Source organism: Salvelinus alpinus, chromosome 27, assembly GCF_045679555.1.
Source record: "Salvelinus alpinus chromosome 27, SLU_Salpinus.1, whole genome shotgun sequence".
Lineage (NCBI taxonomy): Eukaryota > Metazoa > Chordata > Actinopteri > Salmoniformes > Salmonidae > Salvelinus > Salvelinus alpinus.
The window spans coordinates 25,677,501-25,697,505 of NC_092112.1; the positions used below are offsets into that span (position 1 = coordinate 25,677,501).

A 20,005-nucleotide genomic window follows, 5' to 3' on the forward strand; every position below is an offset into this window, starting at 1 on the left:
AGTTCATGGACCCATCCTGCCTGGTGTCAACGGTACATGCTGGTGCCGGTGGTGTAATGGTGTGTTGAATGTTTTCCTGGCACACATTAGGACCCATGATACCAATTGAGCAACGTTTGAATGCCACACCTTGTAGTAACCAGGCCACAAATAATTCAGGCTGTTCTGGAAGCAAAGGGGGGTCCGGCCAGGTACTAGATGGGTGTACCTAATAAACTGGACAGTGAATGTATATTTCCACACTATGAGGTTGGAATAATTCTGTGAAATTGTAAAAATTATGATAATGCCCTTTTAGTGTAAGAGCCGTTTGAAAAGACCGCCTGAAATTTCAGCCTGTTTCAGTGGGATGGAGTGAGGCCTGCCTAGCGACATCACCAGGCGGTATAAGTTTCAAACCTCTCTGCCAATAACAGCTAGTTATCAGGTTACATATCCCTCCCATTACGCTCGTGCAATCAGGCCCCTCACTCTGACCCGACAGTCCTATCAAAATTCATGCTTGAGAAATTGCCCTTTGCAAATAAGCTATTTTTGTTTCTTTTTTACCATTTTAATGGAAAACAATCACAGTAAGGTACTTTATTTGTTACCCAGAAATTATTTGATATTGAGATAGAAATGGCTGCATTGGACCTTTAAGACATGGCTGGCAGGGTGTGAGCATCTATCTCTGGATGACCCACTTGATGACCCACTTTGCACTGGGGTTCAGCTCCAACAGGTCTTTCATATAGGTATCCTCATCCAGACAGCGCTCCTCTGTTCAGGAACAGCACACAGCAAAGAACTAATCAGGTACTGTCTGACATATTGGGAAGGTGACGCTTTGAATATGGTCTGAATACAGTCTACTGTAGGATGTTGTCATATCTTAATTTTTTAAGTACCAGTCAATAGTTTGGACACACCTACTCATTCCAGGATTTTTCTTTATTTTGTTATTTTCTGCATTGAAGAATAATAGTGAAGACATCAAAACTATGAAATAACACATATGGAATCATGTCAAAATATATTTTACATTTGAGATTCTTCAAAGTAGCCACCCTTTTCCCTGATGACAGCTTTGCATGCTCTTGGCTTTGTTAAAAGGTAATTTGTGGAATTTCTTTCCTTCTAATGCGTTTTGAGCCAATCAGTTGTGTTGTGACAAGGTAGCCCTATTTGGTTAAAGACCAAGTCCATATTCTGGCAAGAACAGCTGAAATGAGCAAAGAGAAATGAGTCCATCATTACTTGAAGACATGAAGGACAGTCAATCCGGAAAATTTCAAGAACTTTGAAAGTTTCTTCAAGTGCAGTTGCAACAACCATCAAGGGGGATGGTGAAACTGGCTCTCATGAGGACCGCCACAGGAAAGGAAGACCCAGAGTTACCTCTGCTGCAGAGGATAAGTTCATTACTTACCAGCCTCAGAAATTGCAGCCCAAATAAACGCTTCACAGAGTTCAAGTAACAGACGCATCTCAACATCAACTGTTCAGAGGAGACTGCGTGAATCAGGCCTTCATGGTCGAATTGCTGCAAAGAAACTACTGAAGGACACAAATGAAGAAGAGACTTGCTTGGGTCAAGAAACACAAGCGATGGACATTAGACCGGTGGAAATCTTGTTCCAACCACCATGTCTGTGTGAGAAGCAGAGCGGGTGAACGGATGATTTCCGCATGTGTGGTTCCCACCGTGAAGCATGGAGGAGGAGGTGTGATGGTGTGTGGGTGCTTTGCTGGTGACACTGTCTGTGATTTATTTATAATTCAAGGTACACTTAAACAGCATGGCTCCAACAGCTTTCTGCAGTGATACGCCATCCCATCTGGTTTGAGCTTGGTGGGACTATCATTTGTTTTTCAACAGGGCAATGACCCAACACACCTCCAGGCTGTGTAAGGGCTATTTGACCAAGAAGGAGAGTGGTGGAGTGCTGCATCAGATGACCTGGTCTCCACAAACACCCGAGCTCAATCCAATTGAGATGGTTTGGGATGAGTTGGACCGCAGAGTGAAGAAAAAGCAGCCAACAAGTGCTCAGCATATGTGGGAACTCCTTCAAGACTGTTGGAAAAGCATTCCAGGTGAAGCTGGTTGAGAGAATGCCAAGAGTGTGCAAAGCTGTCATCAAGGCAAACGGTGGCTACTTTGAATAATCTAAAATATCAAATACATTTTGATTTGTTTTAACACTTTTTTGGTTACTACATGATTCCATAGTTTTGATGTCTTCACTATTATTCTACAATGTAGAAAATAGTAAAAATAAAGAAAAACCCATGAATGAGTAGGTGCGTCCAAACTTTTGACTGGTACTGTATATTAATGCCACAGAATACACAGTGTACAAAACATTAGGAACACCTTCCTAATATTGAGTTGCACCCCCTTTTGCCCTCAGAACAGCTTCAATTCATCGGGGCATAGACTCTACAAGGTGTCGAAAAAGTTCCACAGGGATGCTGGCCCATGTTGACTCTAATGCTTCCCATAGTTGTGTCAAGTTGGCTGGATGTCCTTTGGGTGGTAGACCATTCTTGATACACACAGGAAACTGTTGAGCGGGAAAAATCCAGCAGCGTTGCAGTTCTTGACACAAACCTGTGCGTCTGGCACCTACTACCATACCCCATTCAAAAGGCACTTAAATATTTTGTCTTTCCCATTCACCCTCTGAATGGCACACATACTCAATCCATGTCACAATTATCTACAAGCTTAAAAATCCTTCTTTAACCTGTCTCCTCCCCTTAATCTACACTGATTGAAGTGGATTTAACAAGTGACATCAACAAGGGATCCTAGCTTTCACCTGGGTTCACCTGGTCAGTCTGAACACTCGGTGTATTTGAGATGGTTTGTGTGTTGAATGACTGCACACCACCATGGAAAACTTACTGATATTGCCCCCTATTTCATAAAGGCACAGGTCTTCTCTCTTCACAGACACAGAGCTAGAACACACAGATGACATAGTGAGGGATAAATAAAAACCCATGTTACAAATATAGAGTGACATTCCAATACAATGTCAGAGCTATGACATTTTAGTTTTATGTAACAGATGTGGGGAAATCTGAGCCATGCCATGCAGTGTCACTCAACTGAGTTGGAGCAGAAATAACAGTCTCCATAGGCTGCTCGGTTATACCACACACAGGGTGTAAAGGTCTCTGTACTGTAATTTAGCTGGACTCAGAATGCAATCCTTTGGTGTATGACGGGCATGACAGTAGTTCCCCAGGGAGGACAGGGACAGGGGAGAGGGAGGGGTGTTGGTCTCACCTCTTCTGGCTGAGGAAGTGGCTGAGGACGTCAGACGCCTGCAGCTCTTCAGTCAACTGGACAGCCATGGAGACCTTAGAGAACTGAGGGGCCTGGACCCTGATGAAGCCCTGAGAACTACTGTCTGCCTAAGGATCGACAACAGACATGTCTCCTCCAACCATCATTATAGTGTACACACTATAGTGTAGCTACTGTACTTCATACTACACCAATACAAACTGTACAGCAGCAATATTCTTATTCAACATATCAAGCGTTTCTTGAAAATTGCACTTCAATATCAATATACTTTGAAGGTATTCAAATTCTATGCTAAATTATTCAATTTCGTCATAAATCCATATTAAACATTATGCAGTTTCTTCATTATTAAGTAATTTTTCAAACAAAAACATTGCAGTTCTACATATGTCCACTAGGCGTCACAGGGGAGCCATTCCCTTTTAACTCAGTTGAACCAGGAAGTGCAGAAGGCATTTGAGTTGAGTCATTCACATATTATCCTCTTGATTCACTCAAGAGCATGGGTGTTCCCTCAGCCATAACTGCTTTTCAGTTACCATACACAGGTGCTAGACAGACGTCCTCCTTTGTTTTCTGCTGCTCTCACCTCTGAGGGGGGTTTCTCCTGTTTTTCGGGTTTCTCTCGGTCGTAAGCAATCTTCTTTAAGAGTCTCCTCATGGCACGGTCTTTGCTAATTTTCTTCTGGTTCTCCGTGTTTTGTTTCCTGACTTGGTTCATTATGAATTTAGGAATCTGAAGTGAAAAATGTATAATAACATTACAAATATGCTACCAAAGTGCAATTTCAACTACAGTAGGCCTATAAAGTATCTATGACAAAAAGGTAGAAGATTAGAGCGTACCGTCCAGAGCAGGTTTTGGTATCGGATGAGCAGTCGGACGATGTTGGCGGTCTCTGTGGCCATGGATAATTCCTGCTGCATACTGATCTTGTTGCGGAAGCCTTTAAACATGAAGATGTTTGGAGCCATCACCACGGCAATGTTGTTCAAGGTCATCTTGTTCTGCTCTTTGTGGTCTATGACCCTCTGAAGGAACTCCATCAGTGACTGAAACCATCATAAGATACATTACATTGTGTCCAACAGACACCATGAGTCTACACTGTATTGGCTAGAGAACTAGCACAGAGAAAGCAGTTCTATCTACCTTCAGTACATCACGGCTGGACTCTGGAAGTAGCAGAACCACTAAGTTGAGAGCCTGCAACTGTTGCTTCTTAGTGGGCAGTTCTGTAAGGCAAGCAAGCAAATCACAACCACAATGGATTGGTTTACTAACGCATAACTCAACATATGATAAAACTCAATGTGAATCAGCTACATTTGTGAACGAGTATACCACAGGAGGTTGGTGGCACCTTAATTGGGGAGAACGGGCTTGTGGTAATTGCTGGAGGGGAATTAGTGGAATGGTATCAAATACATCCAACATGCAGGTGTTTGATACCATTCTATTTGTGCCATTCCGGCTATTATTATGAGCCGTTCAGCAGCCTCCTGTGGAGTATACATATAGTGCACCATTGTGAGAAAGTGTGTAGCATAAGGAAAGTCTGGTGCATAATGTAGTGCAGTATATAATGGGACTGACTGAGCACTGCCATGAAAGCACTGAGGTACTCCACAGTGAGCAGTGGGTGGGGCAGCTCCCTGATGAAGAGCTTGAGCAGGCTGGCTGCATCGTGCTGCTTCAGACTCTCCCATGAGAACAGGCCCTCATAGAACTTCCCCTCCAGCTCCACATGCACCGCCTGCCAGCAGGACACATATGTTAATATACACACATACATTGTAGGCTTCATCACATAAGCCTACAGTACAACACTCATCATAAATTCCACACAGTCTGTCACCACACTAGCCCCTCCGTTAGCCAAATGTTCATTTCTCTATAGCTACATTATGCTGATTTTACAGCATGCAAATCCTTGCCCAGACACCGTATAGGCATAAACCATGAGAACATCTATCAACAATGATGAACAATGACCTTGACTCTTGTGGCTGATCCGGGTATCCGTAGAAGCCACTCTGTGTCCAGACCCTCTTCCTCTATGTGAAAGATGAGCTGGAAACAATAGAACACTCTTATAAGCTTTAACCACCAAATCAACAGCACATATGATAATACCATCACCACTACAGCAAACTGCAGAGATTTCTACTGCAAGGCACACATTTAGACATACTGTATGATTAAAGTGAACCGGGATCCCTGACTTTGTTACTGAGAGGTTGTGCTGCTCACCCTCTGCAGTATGATTGGCACCTTGGTCCCTGACTGTCTCCTCTGGTCCTGCTCCAATAGGGTGGCCAGGGGAACTCCAAACAGGCCAGACTCTAGAACACAGACACAACAAACCTAATTTCATCAGAGCTTCCTGAGACTAAGAGGGTTTTCACACCAAATTGGTTTGGAGCATTTTTTCCAAACCCTGGCGTGTTTTCCCCCTTAGTTCGGTTCGTTTGGACAGGTGTCAACACTCTATCCGCCCTCGGGAGCGCACTAAACAATACACCATGGTTCCCTCAAAAAGGGTGGTCCATTCGTACCATGGTGCATTTCGCTACAGGTGAGAACACAGTCCGGACCAAATACAGGGAAAGAACCACAGGTATTATTGGTTGCTTGAATGCGAGCATTGGATTAAATAACTTCATATACCTGAAACATTATGTGAGTAGCAGCGCATTTATGATTATTGTGCTGTTTCCCCCCATATGTTGTTGGAAAACCAAAGTGAAAGTACTAGGCCTATGAAGTTTGGGACACACAGTTATGCTTCTTGATAATCGTAGATGGATTTAACGTGAGCATTTTTCTCCAATAAACAAATTACCTGCATGAACACATGGTTTTGTTCAGGCATTTTAGTTTGTTTGACATTTGGCAATGTGAAACCAAATAATAACAAATAATCAAACTCTGATTCGAACTATAGCTCATAAATGGGATAGTTAAAGGGATAGTTATTAGGGCACTTAGATATACTGTTATATAGTACTTCCATGCTAACAGTTGTAGCATACTGGCTCACCTTTGACCTTGAGTTTGACTGCTTTGTGGGCCTTGAGGTCGATGCCTGCCGTGTCAAACAGAGCGGTCATCTCTATCAGTACCAGGCGGTGCACCTTCTTCATATCCTGAGGGGACAGGTCCCCCATCTTGGTCAGCCCAGTCTTGTCTCTGCTTAGCTTGAAGTTCTGTCACACAGAGAAGAGAGAAGCAGAGGTTAACATAGGCAAGTTAGCAAACCCGACATAATTTTAGTATCTGTGGTTATACTTTAATGTCACCACCAGGTGTCCCTAGAGCCAGAGACTAAAATGCACAATTTGCTAGAATAGTTTGTACTGTAAAATGTATTAGACAAAAAGTACTCAAAGGTTCTGATTGATCATCTGTGCAAACGGCAGCATTCAATGTCATATAAAACTTACACTAGTACACAAGCAGGGGGGGATATAAGAAACAAGATATAAGAAAGCTCAGGATTTTTGTTGTTGACATTTCATTGGGCAAAAAACTACTTCCATAGTTCCATTCATTTTTTAAACCAATACCGGGTTACATTCAGACGATTCCCGTGACGCCTGTGAGGGTAGTAGAACAAACAGAGAACACCGTCTTGTTCCTGAGGTTTTGGCACAGAACACCGTCTTGTTCCTGAGGTTTAATTCGTTTGTAGCTCAAACGGTTCGGATGCTACAGACAGAAGTTGGCACATCGGCGGTACAGACTTCAGATGAGTCCCATGGGGCTCATGGGAGTCATGGGCAAAACGGAGAACACCATCGTGTTCGTGGGAGTCTCATCTTTCCATACAGTGGTCATATTAGTTGGAACGCTACATTCGTTCTCGTGAGAGGACCGATTTTCAGGATGTCTCCTGGTCTGACAAACACTGCTGTAGCTCTGCCACTTTCTACCGCGGATGCGTAAGGCCGACATACTATGCCTCCAGGAAGTATTTTTCCACATTTTGTTGTGCTACATCCTGAATTTAAAATATATATATTTTTTGTCACTGGCCTACACACAATACCCTATAATGTCAAAGTGGAATTATGTTTTGTTCAGAAATGTTTACAAATTAATTAAAAAAATAATAAATTACATAAATTACAAATTAATAAAAAATGAAAATAAATATCTTGATTCAATAAGTATGCATCCTTTTTGTTATGGCAACCTTAAATAGGTTCAGGAGTAAACATTCGCTTAACAAGTCACATAATAAGTTGCATGGACTCATTCTGTGTGTAATAATAGTGCTTAACATGATTTTTGAATGACTACCTCTTCTCTGTCCCCCACATATACAATTTTCTGTAAGGTCCCTCAGTCGAGCAGTGAATTTCAAACACAGATTCAACCACAAAGACCCGGGAGGTTTTGCAATGCCACACAAAGAAGGGCACCTATTGGCAGATAAAAGAAATAGACACTGAATCGAAATACAATTTACAAAGGTAAATACAATATAGCAAGTAAAACACTGGTCTGCGGTTGTGAGGGCGGTTGGACGTACTGTCAAATTCTCTAAAACGACGTTGGAGGCGGCTTATGGTAGAGAAATTAACATAAAATGATCTGGCAACAGCTCTGGTGGACATTCCTGCAGTCAGCACGCCAATTGCACGCTCCCTCAACTTGAGACATCTTTGGCATTGTGTTGTGTGACAAAACTGCACATTTTAGAGTGGCCTTTTATTGTCCCCATTACAGGATGCACCGGTGTAATGATCATGCTGTTTAATCAGCTTATTGATATGCCACACCCGTCAGGTGGATGGATTGTCTTGGCAAAGGAGAAATGCTCACTAACAGGGATGTAAACAAATGTGTGCACAAAATATGAGAGAAATAAGCTTTTTGTGCATACGGAACATTTCTGGGATCTTTTATTTCAGCTCATGAAACATGGGACCAACACTTTACATGTTGTGTTTATATTTTTGACGAGTGACACTTCCTGTTTTGACATGTAAACTTTACTCCAGCTCAGAGGCTCAGTCAATCTGTGTGGTGGTGTTAATGTTTACTCACAGGTAGCTTATCGTCTGTGTCCGTCAGAGCCTCACTGCTGGCCTTTGAGCCCTCCTTATAGCTGAGGGCCTGATCAGAGAAGGACAGCTCTAGGTTGATGTCAGTCTCAGGTTCAGACACACTCTGCTCAGAAGGGCCAGCCCCATTCCCCTGCCCCACCACCTGACCTGTACACACACACACACACACACACACACACACACACACACACACACACACACACACACACACACACACACACACACACACACACACACACACACACACACACACACACACACACACACACACACACACACACGTGTGAATCTGAGCCATGGACATGCCAAACGTTGTCAATAAGCTAGATTGAATTCACTATTGATAAGACTTTAAAAAAAGAGAGTGAATAATTATAATACAATGTGAATCAAAATGAAACAACAACTTGTTTTAATATAGACTATGTCAAAATACCGTTACAGGTACCATAATTGCTCCCCGTGGGCATATAATATTAAGGTAGACTATGGAGGCTTTTACGACCATCCAAATGAATAACGAGTGCAGGCTAAAATAATGATAAAAAGGGGAGGTCCGCTCACTGTTTTGCTGCTTCCAAACTTGATCTTTTGATAAAGCTTTGGTGATTCATATTTATTTCAAAGCAGTCTTATTTCAACCCTTTATTGATATGCTGCTATTTGGCGAATGCATTTGGCATGACAAAAAAACAGCCTTCATTGAGGGGAGGCTATAACTGGCTTTTAATCAAATGAAAAACAAGCCATCTGTTTTTTAAAACACAACATTTCTAAATAGGATGGGGTCAGAAGCATGATATCATAAATCGCATCTCTTGGCACTGTGTGCACACGTAGGCCTAAATGTCTTTACTCATAACATTTGCACGTCTTTACAAAATACTACGCTCCTGTCAATTGTATCGTTGCCTATTCATTCTCAATATAATCTGCCGTTGATATGGCATTATAGGACTGAATAGTTTGGAGGATCACGCCTTTGGTAATCGGATGAGGGGTGCTTTTTGAAAATGGGGATGGATAGTCTACTTGAACAAGCAAAATGAAGTATGCAGGTATGTGAATTGTGAATCATGAAAAAGCATGAGGGCAAAAACCTCCAAAATATTTCAAGGCACTCTCAGTAGACCATTTAAGACCCCTTTACTCAAAACGTGGCTAATGGAGTGGCAGGTAGTCTAGTTAGACCGTTGGGTCAGTAACCGAAAGGTCTCTGGTTCGAATACCCGGAGCCGACAAGGATAAAAATCTGTCTATGTGTCCTTGAGCAAGGCATTTAACCTTAATTTGCTCCGAACAACTATGACTGACCCCGTAAAACAACACATTTCACTGCACCTATCTGGTGTATGTGACAATAAAACATAATAAAAAGATGCACCTATGTGAAACCAGCCTTGATTAAAGGGATACTTTGGGATTTTGGCAATGAGTCCCTATATCTATTTCCCCGGACTCAGGTGAACTTGTGGATGACTGGACGTCTATGAGTATCTACTAGCATGCTAGCAGATACTCATAGACTTCCAATCATTGTGTAAATGGGGGAAACCAATAGTTTTTTATGTTTAGAAAATACGAGATTCACCAGCACAAAAAGGCACACCTCTCTTTCAATGGGCACTTAGCGTCACGGCTGGACAGGCTGCGCTGCCTCTCTCAAAATCAATGCCATTATCAACTGCATTACCGTTAAGACCTGCTTTTTGGAGGTCTTAAAACTTCCCTTTAGTGCTGCATGAAATGTTCACTTCTGCGCTTGTTTTTAAGGACACACCTCAAATATTGCCAGTGTGCCAGTTTTTACATGATGAAATTGACCCTTGCGCCTACTAGAACTTGTGGTACATACCATCTGTCGTAATATTCCTTTTTCTGTTTTCACTTCTCTCTGTTGACTTTGCTTCATCCTCCTGCAACATAATACAGAACAAAAACAGGCTCTCATCAGAATTCAATATAGCTTATTTTGCACAATTAATGAATCAAACAAGTTTATGTAACTGCTGATATTGTAGAAAGTCAATATGTTTCTATTACCAATTGTGAACAGACTAAACATTAGGATAAGATATCCAGTTACCTATTACCTCACATTCTGGTGTCCATTAACAGACAATCTCCATGTGATTAGTAATGATGTTAACTGACTGTGGTAAACAAGTCAATGGGTTCTTTCTGCAGTGAAGCATCTCAGGCATGATTGAGTTCTAAAACCAGGTTTGTGCGTGTTAACAGGACCTGTGGTAGGCTGACCTTTGACTCCAGTGTGCCTGGGAGTTTGAAGATGTCTCTGACGTCAGGTATGTGGTGCTGCTTGTTCCTCTTCCTGATGGTTTCAAAACGTTTCTCTACGGCGGCAGCCTGTGTGCGCGTCAGTGTGAACAACAGCCCCATCATGTCCTCGGGGTCCGATGCCGACTCGTCAAACAGAGTGGCCAGCCCTGCCTCAGTCAGCCATGCCTTCTCCTGTTCCCCCTCTACAGACAGACAGATGCACAAGTTCAGTTAGGTTGAGTCTTATCAGTTGATGATAAACCAAAAGAGCTGTAGTATGTCAATGGTAAAGTCTAGGTCTAAAGACTGAATAATAAAGAAACAAACTAATTCATAGATTATTTCTGTGTAATTACTATTATATTATGCAATTTCTCTGTACCGAGGAGTGGGAATAGAAACAAACAAGGACATGAAACAGGGAAGGATGTCTCACTCCTAACCCCTTACTCCAGGGGTTCCCAATTTTTTTTTATCCCACGACCCCATTTTGATTTAAAAAAATTGCAACCCATGTGAACCATGTGTAATTAAACAGCCAATGTAATAAAAAAAAATTGGGGGGGGGCTATGACAGTCAATTGAAAAAACATTCTAACAGTATTTCTGATTGTCTTCAACTCACCATCACATACTTTTAATGTGGGGCTATGACCGTCAATTGCAAATTAGTCTGACGTAATGTGTCTTATCTCACCACCACTAATGAAATAGTTGTGCTTGATGACTGTTTTGTCGGAGCTTCTCAAAGTCAGGGGGCGCGGTCGACAGTACTCACGTCATCTGTGCGGTCACATTCAACCTGGATCGACATTTGGTTTTAACGCAGACGAGAGCACTGAAGCCAGCTTCACACAGATATGAGCTGGCAAAGGGTACCATGAGTTTTAATGCTAAACGGGAGACAGCAGGATATTCCCTTTGAGTCAGGAACCAAAATTATTCCGTATTGTCACGTGAATGTGTTGTCTGCAGCATTCGGTCACATGACAGCTCGATCAGCTGTTCGACTTCACTTAACGGCATGTCAACTGAGCCATTCAAACGGATTGGGAAGTAATCCCAAAGCGGTCTTCCAAGCGTTGGAGGTGAGCAGTGTTCACTCGTGTGAGACACTTACTGATGCTGTTTTCTGTTAGAAACATACACAGCTGAGGGAAGGGGGCATGGTTCGCTTTCGAAAAACTCTCTCTCCAATAAGAATTCTTTCCTCTGAATCCACTGATCATCTGTAGAATGTTTTTGTATTTCCCCTGCATGCTTACGTTCAGTTCGTTCCCAAATACTGTATGTCTGTTACATAGGCAAGGAGACATTTCATTTTCATTACATCCATTGTGAATGACAGTTCCTCTGTCAATGCAAAAAATCCCCCAACATTTATTGCGAACAAAGGTAAATCCATGGGCATCTCGGCCCTCACATCTAACGTCCATTTGGAGATCATAAACTGGGGATTTTGAGTCGTTCAGTCAGAGTTTCCTCTTGATTGCTAGCAATAGCATCAATTATTTGTTTAACAATGTTATCTGACAAAGGTATTGATGTGAGTTTGTGTGGATCTGTCTCCCCACACATTGTTTTCACCATAGCAATTGCGGCTGGTAATATGAAAGTCTCTGCAGTAGTGTGTGGTTTCATAGTGTAACAGGCCTAGCCATTCACCGTAGGAATGATTCAAGTGCAACGGTCAAGTGCAGCATTTTCCTATGATCTAAGAGCGCTCTCTGGTTGAATGTAATAATTTTAATTTTGATTTTTAAGGTTAACCACATTACAATGATTTTGAGATAGACTATATTATAATAATTTTTGGGGGGTTGTTGTTTTTCAGAATTTGGGGAATTGTCTCGCGACCCAATTTACATATCAGGTGACCCTTAGTTTGGGAACCGCTGCCTTAACCGGTCATACACCAACATTCTTGATATAAAAAATAACAGAAGGAAGTTCCTACATTTAGTGCTTCAGACAAAACAATGCATTTCGACTTTATAAACAAACTTCAGCAGTGCTTTTTATAGGCATTTCCTGACCCTGTAGGATCAAGCCAGGCTATTGTATTTTGTGGATGAAAGAAATTAGTTATCATTATGTCATTACAACAGACCAGTGTGTACTGTATGTGCTCTACTAAAAGAATCCTTTCAGACAGTGATCTAGGTAAATCACAAGTCATATACTGTACCATAGAAATAGAATGAATTCATTCTATTTCTAATGTACATAGTACATACTCACTGGCAGACTTACCGTTAGGCAGATGAGGCAATTGCATCAAGTGGCCTCGTAAGCTGGGCATAATGAAAAAAATATGTATTTATTATTATTTCTCCGCTCGAGCCCCCCTTGCTCAGCTCATCACTCTCATTCGGTCTTGTTTCAGCAGGTTGGTCTAAAATGTTACTTTGAAGAAGCAGGGCATATAGTCCTTCCACTATAACAACCCCATCTCATCTCTACTTCAATTGACACTCCTGCTATAGTGTAGAGCTCCATACCATCAGGCACCTTCAGCTGCACCTCCTCCTGTGGCTCTACATCCACCTTTCCCTCGCCGCTAAGGGTGATGTTCTCCACCTCCGTCCAGTATTCATCCATGAGCAGCTCGTCCAGCGAGTCCTGGGAGTTACAGCGGTGGTATGGGGGCTTTCCTGAGGCATTTGTGGGCCGGCTCTGGACACTGTAGCGGCCTGTCCTGCGACTGAGGAAGAAAGAGGGACAAAGTATGAGGACTAGTTCAGTGTGAATTTTATTAGGGTTCAAGTGAGTTATGAATACTACAAGCCATACCATACAACAATGTGTTGAATTTCCAATCTGAACTCTAATGAAACAACCAACTGTGGTTGTCCGGTAAATGTGTTTTAATTGCAACTCTATGAATGTTGTGTTGTCACATATGGTTGTATTTTCCACAAAGTTAGTTAGTTAGCATGAACGTGAAGGTTTAACTAATTTTAGTCATTCAATGCAGAACTGTTTTCCTCTGACCGAGTCACACTAAAACACGTAGTTCTGTGCACCCCTGCTGTTAGCTGCTTGTTAGCTGGCCCAGGACCAGCCCCTATATTAACAAAGTTACAGCAAACAACGAACACAGTATTTTTTTAAATTGCACATGCAATAAGCATTTCACTGTAAGGTCTACACCTGTTGTATTCGGCGCACGTGACAAATAAACTTTGATTTGAATAAAAAAGCAATATACTGTATGTACAGTATACAGTACAGTACATACAAAATATATATATATATTTTTTAAATAACGACCGTGGGGCGGACAGTGGCGCTAATTCGCACTAATGCGGATTCCATCTTTAAGGATACTGCATGATTGTTTGTGATGACTTGGTGAAGGCTTGGCTTGCTCCAGGGCTCCAGATGCCGGGAGTGAGTAAATCATAGAAATAGAATGACCTTCATTCTATATCTATGGAGTAAACCCAGAGGAAGTGGCAATGTTTCCCCTATATTCATTTAGCAGAGGTGGGCCAAAAGATATGATTAAAAAAATGAATATAGGGGAAACATTTTCATGGTAAAATGAAAGGTCTAAAAACAGATATAAAGTATGTAGAAAAGATAATGGAGCTATATATAAAAAAAAAAATAAGATCATCAGCAAAACTAAAACCCTTCCTCTTAACTCCAACATTTGTAGAAATGCAGGAAATTAGCTTTATAACTGCCATTATTTCTCGCAGCCCCATGGCAAATGTGTATAATTGTAAGAAACTAGCTTCAAAACTGTAAAATTTGGCTCTGCGGCCTAGAGGACGGTCTCTAAAATGTTTGGTCGGAGACCGCGCTATTGGCCACGCTCCTCATGCTTACTTTGCCACCTCTGCTGAAAAAATCCTAGGGGAAACACTGAAGAGGACTCCTGATGGGCATCAGAGAGCGGCTAACCTCCCCTCCCCCTATAATCTCTGGTGGTTGCACTTAAAGGGACGCCTGGAGTGGCAAATGTTTTATCAAACCTCAGCAGTTTTACATTCCTTAATGACTGCTGCTGCTTTATACACTCGATACTAAACACAGTCAATCTGGGACATGCCAGGCTACACCTTGGCTTAAATACAGGTTTGGGTTTGTTTGTTTTACACTACCAAGGTGTCAGCATGCAAGGAGAAATATGTGATGACCTCAATACAAATTAGCCAAGATAATTCCAGTTTAGTGTTCTTCACGGCTATGAGGTATACAGTCTTTCTTGCAGTGAATTGTCATAAACAGGACGGAAGACAAATGAGCTGCAGGCCTGTAAGGCTGTTAGGTCTCACCTAAAGGTCTGTGGAGGTGGTCAAATGAGTATCAGCTCCCTCCTAGCCACAGGACAGGATATCAGTAATACCTGACATTTCTGGCCCTGGATAAATATACCTGCACAAATCTGAAATTCAGAGAGTGTTGGGGAAATGCTCTCACAAAGCAATTGCTCTGTCTATTTTCTTTGTAGTTTTCTTTGATATTTCCACCATGTTTCAATTTTAAAAGAATAAGTGCTGTAACGTTTTTTATTCAAATGTTCAGCCATGTAATTACCTTTTATGGGGAACAACCCAAAACACAGCACACATATTTGGTTTAGAGGGGCATTTTAATAAACACCAGAAACCACCAGAAAATGCAGCGAGAAAGAGGAAAGTGTTTCACTGTTAGTTAGTATTCCATCCCAAGACAGAAATATAAACGGCATCTCCCCCATTAAGAGAAATGATGCAAGGTTTAAACACAGCCACTCAAGATGAAACCAAGGAGGAAGGAAACCAAGTATCCCAACAATGCAAACAGCACCAACGTTATCCCACAGCCAGCCCCATTCCACTGAAAGGTCAGCTATTTTGCTGGCTCCAAGATTGACAAACTGCCAGTGCACAAGGACAAAGGGGGAAACAATTTAGTCTTTCTCTAGTGTTTTGCCTGGTCATTTTGCATACAGACACAAATGGGAGGAGCCATAGTAATACAGTCATACAGAAGATCTGACAGTACAGGTCAGGTTAGGGGCACACAGGTATACTGTCCCCTCCGAGGCTTACTAAATCTGAGACTGTGTAGTAAAAAAGTATTTCTACGTAGTGACAGAAAATGCATGCTTTAGCACAGAAACAGGGAATTACAGTACTATCAATCACATGCACTAGCAATCAAGTTTCACTTAACTCATAATACACATTTCAAACATCCACTACTGTTAATACAAGGGCCTATGCCTGTTGGTTACTGTGACAACCCCAACAGAGACATGGAATGTTACTGCTGGGGATCTATCTGTCTGGCCCTCCACTCTTCTGTAGTGTACACTTTCAGAGAACATCTCATTTCCAGAAGACTGGAGAATTGGCTGGGTTTACTACTGATAACATGTGGCGGCAAATACTGTAGTACCTAGTGAATGGATGCACCATGGAAACAGTTCCAAAGAATTGAGGCAAAGCTGTATTGGACAGACTGCATGGGAAAGCCCCCAGTGATGGGTTTTGGGAGGTTGGGTTTTGAGATACTGTATGTTCTTTTGTGTAAAAATAATTGCTTGATTGTATTCCTCAAACACTACCAGTAGCAGTTAATTACAGTCTGTTTAACCCCATCAGAAATATTAAATATTATGTTGTTATACTCCATTCTTTGTAAATTGTAAACAAACACTGTAAACCTTCAAAACATGGCTAAAACTAGGGTTTCAAAAGGGCCGGATACTCCGGTAAATTTTCAGAACTTTTCCATGGGAAGTTAAGCCTGGGAATTTGGGGAATTTTGCTTAAATTCATCAAACAAGTTAGCTTATAACAGTGAACCTTTTTTTGTGGGATACACATAAGGCAATTCTAGGTCTTGTGGCACATTTTGGTTAAACTATCCCCAATTCAATGGAATTGCAAGCCTCTGCATACACAGTGTATTCTTCCATCCCATGTGCAGTGCACTCTTCCATCACATATACAGCTGATTCTCAAGATGTTGCACACTAATGAGATGCTATTCAGCCCACACAACTATACTGTCTGAGCCAAGGACTACATGCTTTCTGGTCAGTTTTGATTACAATACTCGGTGGGGTGAATATATTTTATATAACATACATGATTTTTTGTTAACTAGTAAATAGTAGACATTCCTCCAGCCCCATCCCTAAGCAGTTTACCCAAAAAGGTGGTGGGGCGGCTGCTTTGTTTATTGTTGAACTGCAGATTTCCCCTTTAAAGGATGTAAAAAGAGATACAAGTAACAATAATCTTTACTAATCTCCAACACCAGGAAACCACAGGAAATGTAAAGAGAGTGCTGCTGTGTCAATGTAAAAACGATAAAACCACAAACAGCGGCATTAACACCATGATGATAACCCATGTTGATTCTGTGCACTGACTCATGTTTACATTGCTGGAGGTATTTTAAGACAGGTGGTCCCTGAGTTAATATTATATCTCATTCATTTTAAACTCAGATGCTCACCTGATTCGAAGGAAATAATCATAACACAGGCTGTTAATTGGCACTTGACTTGAACCCACTAACCCTGCTGTTTTGAACATAAGAAACTCCTATTGGAGTTATCAGCTAACATAATACTGGCTTTGATTTGGTATAATAACCTGACCCACCACATTATGTAAAGAATTCCAAAGAACTTGATCAATTATTGATTCATGCATCATCCATAGAACATGTATACAGTAAGAAAAAAAAGATAAAGGACATCACACTGCTTGCTTAGTGACTACCACTTCCTCCTGATTCAGCTCCCACAAGGCTCGAAACCCAGGACCTCTCCCTTGCTAGCACATGTGAACGCTCTCCTGAAGCATCGGTCTTACCAGTCGGCGCCACTGAAAAGTTAACATTCAGCTGCGCAAATGGGGACAGTTCAGGCTGAGTAGTAAGTTTCACAAGTTTCACACATCCCCATAACACAAAGCTCCAACACATATCTGTATATCACATTCTTTGTACTTGTGTACACGAACTGTTATGTTATCAACTAATTAAAAGTGATGTACTCCGCCGTTTCTATTGGTCTACATGACTTGTTCATACTGTAAGACCAGAATGACTCAGTAACCTGGTGGCAAAGTCTCTTGTTGAACTTTTAACTGTAGGCTATTATTCCAACAAACTGAACAACATTCATTGACCACAACTTTTTATTTAACTAGGCAAGTCAGTTAAGAAGAAATTCTTATTTACAATGATGGCCTCCCGGGGAACAGTAGGCCATCAACAGAACCTGCCTTGTTCAGGGGCAGAACGACAGATTTGTACCTTGTCAGTTCAGGGATTCGATCCAGCAACCTTTCGGTTACTGGCCCAACGCTCTAACCACTAGGCTACCTGCCGCCCCTTGCAGTCAGTCCTTTTGTCTTTTCTTTCTGTTCCCATGCAGAAGCACAGATGCAAGACCAACTGAACTGGCACATGAGACAAACAAGTCAGGCAAGTCAGACATTCCAGGACTGAAGGGCATAGTAACTGAAAGCAGGCTTCCCTAACTCAAAGGAGACCTAATGAACCTCTAGTACCAACCAGTATTGAGTCTTATAATTACTAGATTTCCAATTTAGAAGTGAGGTGAGGTAGTATGGGATATTCTGGAGAACTGCTTTATATACGAATAATAGTCAATGTTGGGCCCTTCTGGTAGTCAGAGACTCCCAGCCATTAAAACTATATAAGAGACAATGACACTCTTCTGGTGTGGGTAGTGAGGTCTGCACAACGCATCACCGGGGGCAAACTACCTGACCTCCAGGACACCTGTCATAGGAATGCCAAAAAGATCATCAAGGATAACAACCACCCGAGCCACTGCCTGTTCCCCCCGCTATCATCCAGAAGGCGAGGTCAGTACAGGTGCATCAAAGCTGGAACCGAGAGACTGAAAAACAGCTTCTATCTCAAGGCCATCAGACTGTTAAACAGCCATCACTAACATTGAGTGGCTGCTGCCAACATACTGACTCAAATCTCTAGCCACTTTAATAATTACAAATTGGATGTAATAAATGTATCACTAGTCACTTTAAACAATGCCACTTTATATAATGTTTACATACTCTTCATTACTCATCTCATATGTATATACTGTACTCTATACCATCTTGCCTATGCCGTTCGGCCATCGCTCATCCATATATTTATATGTACATGTTCTTATTCATTCCTATAAGGTAGTTGTTGTGAAATTGTTAGATTACTTGTTAGATATTACTGCATGGTCGGAACTAGAAGCACAAGCATTTCGCTACACTCGCATTAACATCTGCTAACCATGTGTATGTGACCAATAACATTTGATTTGATGATTTGATTTGTGCATTACCAAATTTACTTGAAATTATTTTGCTGCAACACTGCATCCAAGTTACTTGAAATAGGCGTTTCAAAGAGTTGTCAGTCACGTCAAGCTGATGAATGTCCATTTATTCAAACTTCCTGGTAGTGAGCCATGAGAGGAAAAGTAATTTTTCTATTAACAAAATGTCTTTCTATCCCCATAAAATATTATGGGAGATATTTTAGTCACTCAAAGGGCAATTTTACATGGTAATCAGAATGACTGTTTGGGACCTTTAAGAGAACGCGATCAGCAGATATACTGTACATTGACTTCTGTCGTGCAGGTAATTTCTTTAACCAGCCGCAGGCCGCTTGGTCTTGAAAAATGTTGGATAGTCTCCATAGCAACAGTGCATGATCAACTGTATTGAATGTTTTCCACATATCAATATAAAGGGAAAGGGGGATACCTAGTCAGTTGTCCATCTGAATGTATTCAACTGAAATGTGTCTTCCGCATTTAACCCAACCACTCTGAATCAGAGGGCAGAGCAGTGCTGTTTCCTGTATAGTGTGTTAACTATGTAATTTATTAATAACTATGACTTTGGTGTCCTGGCCTAAAGCCTGACTGGTGAGCATTCAGAATACATTTTCCATCTAAAAAAGGACCGCAGTTGAGAACGTATCAAGAGTTCTAATATTTCCGCTAGACATGAACGTTTAGAAATTGGGCGATAATTATTAAGATCGCAGGGCTCACCACCTTTGTGGAGCGGGAGAACAAGGGCCACCTTCCACACCTTAGGAATAATACCCTAAGAGAATGGATTGATACAAAATGTGTCAAAGGCTCCACAATCAGAGGTGCAGGAAGCCGTAGAAGACACAGGTCAAGCATGTCTGCCTAAGAGGATTTTTTTACATTAATAATTAAGAGAGCATCCAGAACTTCCCTAGTTGTGACTTGAAGAAAAGAGAACAGTGTTACCATTTACAGTAGCAGGCAAGTCTGTGATTAAACAGGGGTGTATCAGAGATGAGCTTGTATCATGAACAGTC

At 41.6% G+C, this 20,005-nt stretch overlaps 1 protein-coding gene across 1 annotated transcript in view; it reads right to left on the bottom strand.

Annotated features, from left to right (window-relative positions):
* Positions 1–531: 531 nt before the first annotated feature.
* Positions 532–20,005, bottom strand: part of LOC139556246 (rho GTPase-activating protein 18-like) — a 43,630-nt gene continuing 24,156 nt past the window's right edge. The window contains exons 2-15 of the mRNA XM_071369939.1: positions 13,162–13,364; positions 10,640–10,863; positions 10,236–10,296; positions 8,361–8,527; positions 6,349–6,514; positions 5,559–5,650; positions 5,301–5,378; positions 4,902–5,061; positions 4,458–4,540; positions 4,151–4,357; positions 3,894–4,040; positions 3,281–3,408; positions 2,894–2,949; positions 532–762 (exon numbers count right to left, since the gene is read on the bottom strand). Of these exons, the coding sequence (XP_071226040.1) occupies positions 668–762; positions 2,894–2,949; positions 3,281–3,408; positions 3,894–4,040; positions 4,151–4,357; positions 4,458–4,540; positions 4,902–5,061; positions 5,301–5,378; positions 5,559–5,650; positions 6,349–6,514; positions 8,361–8,527; positions 10,236–10,296; positions 10,640–10,863; positions 13,162–13,364 (1,867 nt within the window). The 3' untranslated portion in view covers positions 532–667. The remainder of the gene's footprint in view (positions 763–2,893; positions 2,950–3,280; positions 3,409–3,893; positions 4,041–4,150; positions 4,358–4,457; positions 4,541–4,901; positions 5,062–5,300; positions 5,379–5,558; positions 5,651–6,348; positions 6,515–8,360; positions 8,528–10,235; positions 10,297–10,639; positions 10,864–13,161; positions 13,365–20,005) is intronic.